General features: G+C 36.0%; 1 protein-coding gene across 2 annotated transcripts; it reads left to right on the top strand.

Moving 5' to 3' along the window:
- Positions 1-333: 333 nt before the first annotated feature.
- On the top strand, positions 334-10,949 carry LOC124645234 (zinc finger protein 260-like). Of its 2 annotated transcripts, none has more exons than XM_047185024.1 (2): positions 334-514; positions 7,442-10,949. In XM_047185024.1, the coding sequence occupies exons 1-2, from the start codon at positions 454-456 to the stop codon at positions 8,068-8,070; spliced, it is 690 nt and encodes a 229-aa protein (XP_047040980.1). In that variant the 5' UTR covers positions 334-453; the 3' UTR covers positions 8,071-10,949. The 2 variants fall into 2 exon arrangements, with proteins under 2 accessions (XP_047040980.1, XP_047040981.1); XM_047185025.1 differs by lacking the exon at positions 334-514 and adding an exon at positions 3,785-4,022.
- Positions 10,950-11,241: the final 292 nt, after the last annotated feature.

The following is an 11,241-nucleotide window of genomic DNA, read 5'->3' as shown; positions in this document are numbered from 1 at the left end:
GAAAATGTTAATCATACTAAAACGTAATTTTTTTATTTGATCAAATAAATTTCGAAGCTTTTCAGCATAAATAAAGATGATTTTACTCTTCCTAATTTGTGATTCCGTAATGGATTTTTCGCTTAAGATCAAAATCACTCAAAAATCTACGAACAACATTTGTATCCCAAACATGGTTAGTGGGAGGTGTCAAAGCCAAGAAAGCCACCACCCACTCTCTTAAGTGTCGGCGCGCCCTTACTTTCCCACGAGGCACACATCTGTCCACTCCCTTACATCTCAAGTCATATTTATTATTATTTTTCTTAGCACTGATTTCGTCGGACCCCCATAATCATTTGGTAACGTGTGTTCGAGGGAGAAACATCTCCCGAAACTGCAGTTCGGGAGAGTTCGCCAACTTTCGGCCAATCTCGGTTTTAGTGTTAATTGTGTTAATTTAAATAAATAAGGATGAATACTCTGGTTAAAATGGAGACACAGAACTATGAAACTTTCAGCAAGGATGTGACAAGTACGTTTCATTTCTGTTTTTTTTTTCTATAAATACTTTTTTTAAATGTTTATGTCATGGATGTTATTTGTTACTTAGGTATTTAGTTATATTTGCTGTGCATATCATTTTATCAATTTAGCTGTTTTTTACTAGAGTTGTTCTCAACAATATTTCATCTAAGTAACGAGAAATTGTTAGCCATTCTTATTTCATACTTACGTCATTTGTGAAATACCTGCCTACTCATTTGAGCATTCAGTTTCTTCGTTCATTTCAGGAGCAATAAGTTAGTTTAATTAATAGTAGATAACAATAAATCTATGCTAAATTAAATCCTGTACAGATAGACATTAAGTTGTACCGCAAAATCAAATTTTCGAACAACGGTTTTTCTTCAGTTCACATACAAACGCGTGCGCCGCGGTGCCTTCTTTGTGTAAAAAAATGGAATGAATGCAAATATAGAGTTTAACTTTTGTAGCCATATTATAGAAAATCAAATCCAAATCGGGAGTGAAAATTATCGGTTTTCAGGTCAGTTTTCAAGGGAGAATTTCAGTTGTTTGTATGTTTGTACTTTTATATGGTGTTCTAATTTTCGCAAATTTTTATTCTATTTGCTTCGTTTGAAGAATTCAAATTTTTATTTTTATGTATTATTCTTTTTTTCTTGTGTAAATCGACATATATTAACCAGTATATTAACGCATTTCATTTAATGTGATTTTGAACGACACACCCGATATATAGTTTCCCTTTTTTTCATCCCAAAACATGAGGTCAGTGATAATTTTGCAAACGATCTTAGGTTTGAACAGTAGGGAGGTAGGTAGCGCACTCGGGACCGCCGGGAACATCGGGATCAAAATTGCGTTTAAAAACTATAAATAAGTCAACGTCTATTCTTCTGCTACAGACAACTAAGAAAATGTATATTATAGTTATATTTTCGAAGGGTCTTGGTATACCTAGTTATAATCATTATAATCCCTCTTTACTTCTTGCCTGGCAGTAAAGGCAAGAGAAAATAGAATTTATAAGCTCTTTCGAATTTATTAGTTTCATCATCATCATCATTATCATCATCTCAGCCATAGGACGTCCACTGCTGAACATAGGCCTCCCCATTAGATCTCCACAGATTATTAGTTTACTACTTACATTCTATTAACTATCCTCGTGCTCCGAGAGAGTCAGAGAGGGCTGAGTCCTTTTTTTTTTTAACGACGTCAAAAATTATCAAATGACCCCTCCCGCTGTGGGTTAGCAGCGGTGAGGGAGTGTCAGACTCTTACTGACTAAAAACCGTCGTGTTCCGTCATAGGCCTTTATGTACCAGGGCCGCGGTATCTCTTTCGAACAACCCGCAGCGAGAGGGCTGAGTCTCGGTTTTTGCCATGAGGAAGGTAGTTCAGGTGCCTTCTTGCAGGTCAAGGAGCATACGAATGTGTGATCAAAACGATCAATTACTGGAGCTAACGCGGCGTTCACGTTACTTTTCAAATCTCTCGGTCATTTGACCCGTCCCAAGATTATTTTTTTTTCTAAATATTTTTTTACAGTCTCAAATCAACCAGTTATAATTTGTAGAAAAGTATTACCTAGGTACCTATATGGTTTTAAATAAGTCGGTTCACTGTCTGGTTTTAGTTCGGAAACAAGTTAGAAGATCAGTGATTTCATAAGTATAATTTGTAATCTTACTAATCCTACTTATATTATAAATGTGAAAGTTTGTGAGAATGTATGGATGTAGGTATGTTTGTTATTCAATCACGCAAAAACGGCTGGACCGATTTGATTGAAAGGTATGTAGATAGGTGATACCCTGGATTAACACATAGGCTACTTTTTATCAACACACCACGCGGGCGAAGCCGCTGGCGGAAGCTAGTATTATTTAAATGTGAAAGTTTGTGAGAATGTATGGATGTATGTTTGTTATTCTTTCACGCAAAAACGGCTGGACTGTTTGAAATTGGGTATGTAGATAGGTGATACATAGGCTACTTTTTATCAACACAACACGCAGGCGAAGCCGCGAGCTGAAGCTAGTTGGTTATAATTTATTCCTTGAACCTTTTTGTTGAAGGAAACATTTTCTTTTTAAAGAATTTTCGCTTTTGAGCCGTTTGGTACAAATTACTGGAACTAGTGGGAGTACGCCAATGTGCATAGTTCTTAGAATTGTTGATCAAATGGTCTTCTCTTGCTGTCTTATTCTATAATAAACTTTCATTTGAGGGCGTTCAAAAACGTTTCGGTATAGGGATATTTATTGTGATCTTAGGCTATTCAAATAAGGGAGTTCATTGGACTGCTTTGATGAGCAAAATACAGCAAAATTTAAAACTTTGGTAGGTGTGCATCAATAACACTGGTCAACAGCATTTTTGGTGCAAGGGTGAAATATATCATTTCTTATAGATAATTTGATACGTAATCGAAGTCCAGAACATAAAGTTGCACTTGCACGTAGGGATTTAGAGATATACCCCTCCTAAAGTACCAAAAACGCGTTTTTTAACGATATTTGACGATTTTTTTGAAGGACAGCAAAATTGTTTTTTAGTTTCTATCTATAGCATTATATAGTACTACTCTTCCCGATTGAAATTCATTTTTATTTCGAACGCTAAGAGTTTAAATTTTCATGAAATATGTATACAGCTACGATAGTTCGATCTTCCCTATATTTTATTTGGCCTGTTAGTATGAAAAAACTCCACTTTATATTTAAAATGGTATATATTGAGAAAGAAAACTTGCAAAAATATATACTAAAATGGGGTTAATGCGGGGAAAGTAGTACTATATAATGCTTTAGTTAGAAATTACTAGAAAATTCTGCTGTCCCCAAAAAATTACATCAAATATCATAAAAAAACGCGTTTTTGGTACTTTGGGAGGGGTATATCTCTAAATCCCTACGTGCAAGTGCAACTTTATGTTCTGGACTTCGATTACGTATCAAATTATCTATAAGAAATGATATATTTCACCTTTGCACCAAAAATTAATAATAATTTGTTGACCAGTGTAATTAGGGATCACCGATTGACCCTTTACTTAAATAGTTAGGTAAGCAATAGCTGCTTGGCCAACTACTAAGAAATTCATCGTTACCGCTACACTGGCCAGCAAGCAATTATAGCATATTAATCACGACTAATATGTTTATTAGTTAACGGATGTCGGTACCTACGCGCATGCGTTTGCGTGGATGCATCGCAATGTTTTCGCGGCGCTCGCGCAGCTGCGGGGGCGGGGAACGCCAGTCGGCCGCGGTCTGCGCAGTGAGTTGGACGTGTTTCTCGTGTCAGTGTTGATAGTCCGCGTGCGCGGGGGCGGCTGGACCGGTCGCACGACCCGCCGACCTTACGTACCGTTCACTCACGCACCTCTCGTGCTAAAACGAAGTGCATCAAAAAATACACACACCAAAGGATTGTTTCACATCGCCCGTTTTGGATAGATGCATCTGATTTTCAACTTTGGAAACTGCATTCGAGACATCTTGAGACATGTATGTATATTTTTTATTAGACCACCATTTTTTTTTATAGGTGGCCAGTAACCGGTAGTATAATAACTGTTTTAATAGATGACTTTGGCTATTCCTTCACGTAGTCGGTTCTCAGTCATTTGCAGCTGGAATTCATTATGTTCGAGTGAGGAAAGGTGGCGGCTCTGGTAGGTTATATTTCGCAGGTCATTTGTTAAACAAACATGGTGTTTTTATTACTTTCATAATGTATTCGAGTAGTTGCCAAGTCGAACGGCGCTATGTTTTGTGCAATGATTAACTAATGATTTTGAAATGTGTTATGGTGCTGTTATTTAAATATGCTACTGCTGCGTAAATAATAACTAACACTTGTACGCCCCGAATTTTCCCGTACAATTTTCTCATAATACGTTTAAAAGTGGCGGTAAGCAACTTTTCAAACTTTCAAATTAGAACATAAGATTTTTCTGACAGCCAGGAAGCAAAGATGTGGTCATTATATATTTTAATGCCAGTGTAGGCAACACTTATGTATAAGGCATAGTATTCATGGTAATTATAGTAATTGCAATGTCTGCCAGCGTACAAATAAACGATAAATATATTTCTGTTTTACAGTAATCGCACAAAAAACTTAGCTAAGAAACAATTTTAAAATTCCAATAAGAAGAAGCATTGGCCTGATTTGGCCTCTATCTTTGTAATTGTTTTGGGATCCTTAAATCCTCATCCAACCTGATATACCCATTTTTTTTCAATCAATACAAACGCTTAGGTAAAAAAGATATTAATTGAATCTAACCAGTCCTCGCTAATTATTGCTAATACATTAAACAAATCAAAAGATAAACACTAAAAATAATACCTACTCCTGAAGGTGGAAGATTGTCAACGCTGATCGTCAACCCTCACGGGTAGTCATTGGTTGGGATACTTGGAGACTGAATTACCATCCTTACTTATCAAATCTAAGGTAAAATCGACAATGTTTCCCCATACCACACAACTTACTTATGGATGGACGTTCTATCTATAGATATGTGGTTTTGCTTAAAAGATATAGGCATTTGACAGTAAATATAATTAATGTCAAAAATTCTATCTCTATTAAGCAAAAGTACAGTTAGTTGAAACATTGGAAAGGCCGATTTGACCATAATAAAACATCTTCATATTATTAGACGTTTTCGTCAAGATAGGAAGTGCACATTGAATTAAAAAATCAACCTTTCCTTATAATGTATCGGGCTTTCTTATAGAAACACACAATAAACCAAAATGTCTATTTCTATTAAAAATACACATAATTGTAGGTGTTACACACTCCGACTACGTAAATCGACTTTAATGGGGTGCGACTCAATTATCACTTAACATTATGATAATATGTGGGCGGAGCAAGGAAAAATATATAAGTCAACATTCTAAATATAACCTAATTTTGATTAGGTGGATCTTTTCATATATGATCAATAAAAATCTTAAAATATATGTTTTTCTGTAGATGAAATTATGTAGAAGCGATAGAGAAATGTGTAAATGTGGTATTTTGGTATTCAATTCTTAGATGTGGTTAAAAATCTTCTTCTTCCTGCCCTGCTTCTTCATACTAACATCCACACACCCGTCTTAATCATTTCTTCTTTCAGGCAGTTAATAATTTTCGCATGTTGAAAAAAAATGTATGGCAAATATTCAGGAAATGTCAATCAAAGTTCTTTATTTGTATATTTACTGAAAACATGTGTTTACAAGCGCTTTATCTATTCTAAAATATGATAAAGAATAATACATAAGAAATACGTATAAGAACTATAACAAATGGTCTCAAATACGATGCTATTCCACATTTATGGAAGAACCAGATATTCCAATACAATATGTTTTCGAACACAGATTCGTTAAATGGGTTATTAGTAAATTTGCAGAAATATAATTATAAAGTTGGCAAATCGGAACACATTTTCACTTATCGGGTTTAGCAGCATAATTTCCAATGATTTAATCACTTAACGTTGGTACCCTAAGCTAAACCTCAGACCAGCAAACAATAAAATAGTAGGTACTAGAATGGAAGGTGTATCGTCAGAACTCTTAATAGAATAATAGTCAAGCATTCATTCGTTCACGACGAACGTTCCCTTTTAATGGGTGCCATAACATGAATCAACGGTCATTCTTCTGAACGGCTCTTTTTGTATGCAAACGCTATGTTCTGGGGGTCTTTCCATTTACATGCTAGGAAATAGATAGGAATGTGTATCGATACCATCCCTCACTATTGAGGACAAGAATTTGATTATTTTCAGCTATGCATTAGCGCCGTTTCCAAAACTCCAACGAAACGAACGAAACTAACAATACAAAATGGCCAAATTATATATTTGAAAATAGAATTTTCATTTCAAATTCACGTGCTGTCAAAATTGTCAATAGAGCTCCTCCCCCTCGGGTTATATCTTTAACGCCTCTCACAATAAAAAAAAACTATAAAAAAAGCTGTTAGACCAGTATTCGTTCCCTCTATTTGGGGTTCCTTTATAACCATTCTGAGTCATGTGATTGGTCTAAAATGTCTTGGCTAGTACCAATAGAAGGAGGTGGATAAGATTGGGCCATTTGTTCAAAGACAGATGCGCTAAAGCTGCATGTGGCGATAGTACTTGCGTGACTTTAAATTACGCTTAAAAAATAGCACCTGCCTTTAGTGAAGCATATCGCTATGTTTCAGAGGGAAGGTAATTACGCAATTATTACTGGCTTATATGAGTTTCATTTGATGCAATGAGGGCTACCGCGTATGAAATCGCCGCTAGGGGCGCTCGTGTTGCGTGAGGTCATCGAAACGTCAAATGTCACTGTTTCTTTACGCGCGCGGGTTTATATTTCTAATTAAATTAATATTGTGAGTATTTAACAATACTTTAGATTAATTGTGGCAAATACAGATTAGGGATCTATAAATGTCACTGCTTTGACACACTTTTATCTTTCGGAAACTTATGTCCGCCTTTCTTTCTCAAGCAAAACGGCACTGCGCAACACTGTGGCATCGCCAATACGTTCACAATATAGGTCTATTGTATTAAATATGATCTTATATAATCACCTAATGCAGATATAAGTTTTGAAAGAACTTTGAATGCCGTAGTTTATGACCTCACGCTACAGTTGCGCCATCTGGTGAAACAAAAAACGGTAGCCCCCATTTCTATCTTGTGATATTCGAGAAAGGACAGTTATGTAGTTACACTTCAAGTAGTGTAGTAATGAATTTCTTGACAAAACGACAATTTTTGTACCCTAATTGTTAAAAAGTGAACATCACCTGAAACCAGATTTATCACACCCTTTCAGTTCTGTATAGTTTTAGCTTCATCTCTTTACCTCTTTACTCAACTTCTTTTTTACTCAACAAATCGTTTCATTATCCGCAGGTTGGCAAAGAAGGCCATTCCGCGTGGCGGGCGCGGGCCCCAGCATGCCACCGATGCGTGCAGGTAGCATGGAGCCGCTGCCGCCCGCGCACACGCCCATCTACGAACACAAGAAGCACCGCCTGTCCCGCCTCCTCGATAAGCTGGCCGTGCAGCTCAACAACAATAACAACTACCCCACGCCCTCCTGGCTCGTCCACGACACGCCGCAGACCGACGAAGCCCCCTTAGACCTCAGCGTGAAGTCGCCTCGTGAGACCACAGGTAATTTCACGTGCCACGCGTGCGGCCAGGAGTTCTCTATCTACGACCGGCTGGTGAAGCACATCGCGTCCCGGCACCGCAGCAAGCCGGAGGGCGTGCGCGCCTACGAGTGCGAGGTATGCTTCCGCAAGTTCGCCCGGTCGGACATGCTGACCCGGCACGCGCGCCTGCACAGCGGCGTCAAGCCCTACTCGTGCGCCTCGTGCGGACAGGTGTTCTCGCGCTCCGACCACTTGGCCACGCACCAGCGCACGCACACGGGAGAGAAGCCCTACCGCTGCCCATCGTGCCCGTACGCCGCGTGCCGCCGCGACATGATCACGCGTCACATGCGCACGCATCTGCGACGTCCGCAGCCCGCCTGAATCCAACACCCCTGAATTTAACACATTATTTGAGACTGATTTTTTCATTCCAAAGTTAAACTATTGTTTTAATTGGTGTTTTGTTATTAAGCCCGCCAGATGTGAGTTGATTCGGTAAGACATATCTCATTGCTGCGCAGAGTTGAGTCGACTGCGATTGTGTGTTGCCAGTTTGCGATTTTGTTGTTATATGCCGCAGCGATGTCAAATGAATCTGCTAAGCGCAATGCGATGTGTCGATCCTTATATCTTTGTAATGTATCTCGCATTCTTGTTATTTAGTTTTGTTTCTTACGGAGATGATTGGAAAGTCTATGTGTTTCACTATCCTTTTGTAAAATATATTTAAATTTTAGTTCTGTGCCATTGAAACATCGCTTTGTAATAATTGCGTTGTTAATATTTATCGTTTAGATTAAATCTTGTTACGCAGAATGTCGAATTAAAATGAAAAGGGAAAAAAGAAAACGAAAAGGTGACTCTTCACGGGTCTTTTTGGAAAGATATTATTGCAACATTTTGTTTTTAATTCGTTAGAAAAAAACCTCTTACAAATAGTTGTAAGACGTGTCCTAGTTTTTCCATAAACATTTTTCTATTATTAAGCTTCTGCTATACTAAGTTAAAGTTTCATCTTAGTTATAAGATTGTTATAGACGTCTCGTTCTGATTAGTGTTAAATTATAAAGTAATTTAAATATAAACATATTTAAATTTCAGACTGTAGGTATTTTAAGGGCCCAGTGAAAAGGTAAATAATTTTTGATTAGTTTTTAGCCACGTAATAGGCACCTTCCGTAATGTCAATTATTGTGAAAATCATATATCCTGCCTGTTTGTCGTAATAACTATCAAAAGTGCATAGGGAGTGTTTTCCTACATATCTCCGTTATAATATTAGATAGTTGAATATACGTACTTACTTACAATTTTTCGAAAAATATACAATACCTACCTAAGTATTTGAAAATTTAAGAATTTCATTTTGTAAAGCACTTATATAATACCATTAATTCAAAGTGATTCGTAATAAGAGTTACAAATGTTTATAAAATAGTTAAGCAGCCATTTTGATTTTCAAACGTACGTTACATCGATGTTGTCATTTCTAAAATGTTATATGAATCAAAATTATTGATAAGGTTTTGCTTTTTTATTTTGTGTAAATAGCGTTCGTGTATTTAATACACGTAGGAATAAGTAGATATTTAAGTATTTAATTTTCATAATGGTGTAATTTGTCTAAGTTAGGTAATTTCAACGTACCTACTTACTTTATGTATTATGACTTGTTGCTTGGTTAATCCTATGCAATACGAGAACCCTTGTTCTTATAGGTATTTAATATTTTACTTATCATTCAAGACATTAATTCAATTAATTATTTTTTCCGTATGCACTCTTTCGAATTCCCTATCGATCAAATTATTATCTTTTTTTTCTCCTAATTCATGACATTAAGTATTATTTATCTATAGGTATATTTTAATGTTTAATTTCCTATTTTATTTTGTGTTCTTTATTTATTTCGTGCTTATAAGTGCTAGTCACTTCTGCTACATCAATTGACTACTTTTCTAATTTACATAATAGTATTTAAGATATTTATAAGAAAATTCTTCAAATGAGATGTGATTCTCGAAGTTTAAAAGTACAAAAAAGGCAATTTTTAAATAGTAGGTATTTTTACAGGTTTGGTACTTACCTAGTGTATTCTTCACCCTCCATAGACTAAGCTATAGATGCTCGTTTCTGGAGTAGATTAACTTAGGTCACAAGTATAATAATGGCTGGGAATCGAATTCAAGACATTTTTCTTACTTTGATAGAAGTCGTTTATCGTTGTTTTCTCTTCAAATGCTCTGGATGACGTAAAATCAGCACCTTACTATTATATTGGTGTGTTGCAAACGTCTGTTAATTATTTCACATACCTAATCTTGTTTTCCTTGTGTGGTTGTTTTTTCTCGCTATGCATTTGTTTTCATAGTTAAGGCAATATTTGGACGCTTACTCCTATTAAAGTTTTTTTACTTCAATGTAAAGGTACGCCTCAGTGTGCAAACATTACTAAAGTTAAGTTTAGTTTGTAGTCATGACTCTGCTTTCCTTAAAAGGAATTAAAATAACGGTTTTTTGAAGACTTTGAGTTATTTTGTATTTTATTGTATCGATATTTAAGGTAAGGGTTTTTAGGTAAGGGTGACAAAATATAAGTCTAAAAGGTACTGGTGTTTATGGCCGTTTAAAATTATCTAGATTCTAAGCTGAGGAGGGGACGGTGCAATTCATCCTCTTTAGATAGGTAGGTACATTTATTCTCTCCTTCGCTTTGGAATCTAGGTCTCAAAATAAAACAACAGTCCTGAAGCCTGCTAATATTCTCGAAAAGGGTTGGATGATCTATAAGTTTCCAATAATGATCAATCACTGATTACTAGATTAATTTAGAATCGATAGCAAGTTAAAGCAGGTATGATTTTTTCCATCACAATTTATTTTAAACCAGTACCTACCCCCTACACATACTAAGTAATTAAACTTGCGATAGTAAACACGCTGATTTTTTAAGTTTTTATTTTTATTAAATACTACTTCACTGTTGTTTTTTTCTGATTACGATTGGTGCACAAGAAACTAAAAGGAACTCAGAGCAGTCTGAAAACAAAACACTGTTATGAGTTTCTGTACCTACTTACCTTGTTAATAATTTATTTATAGTCGGTAAAAGGAGTTAGCGTGTATACTAAATTGTTGTTGTAAGTATTGAATAATTAAAAATAAGTTTTACTGTGATAAAAAAATATTTTTTGTTTTCAAACTGCTGTGTTTGGCAATATTTATTGTCGGATGATTTAAAAAATAAATGGATGTAAAAATGGTGTCGTTTCATTTTCTATACAGGTACCTTATTGTTTATCCATACCGACCTATGTTACCTGCTGCATTATTTCCACGCCCCCGTAGATATTTTTTTAAGCAAAAGTAAGGGAAGGTTCATTTCTGACGGAAAATGCGTCGAGCGTATCGTAAATATGATTGACGCACTGACGCATCATGCATCGGTTAGGTGTGAATGATTGAATGTTCTATTATATATAGGTATATATATATATATATATGTGTGTCTGTTTCGACGTTACGCGACGCATGTTCTGCCAGATACGAACT

This window comes from Helicoverpa zea, chromosome 31 (genome assembly GCF_022581195.2).
Source record: "Helicoverpa zea isolate HzStark_Cry1AcR chromosome 31, ilHelZeax1.1, whole genome shotgun sequence".
Classification (NCBI taxonomy): domain Eukaryota; kingdom Metazoa; phylum Arthropoda; class Insecta; order Lepidoptera; family Noctuidae; genus Helicoverpa; species Helicoverpa zea.
The sequence above is the reverse complement of the archived record's forward strand: the minus strand, read 5'-3'. Positions and strand labels throughout refer to the sequence as shown.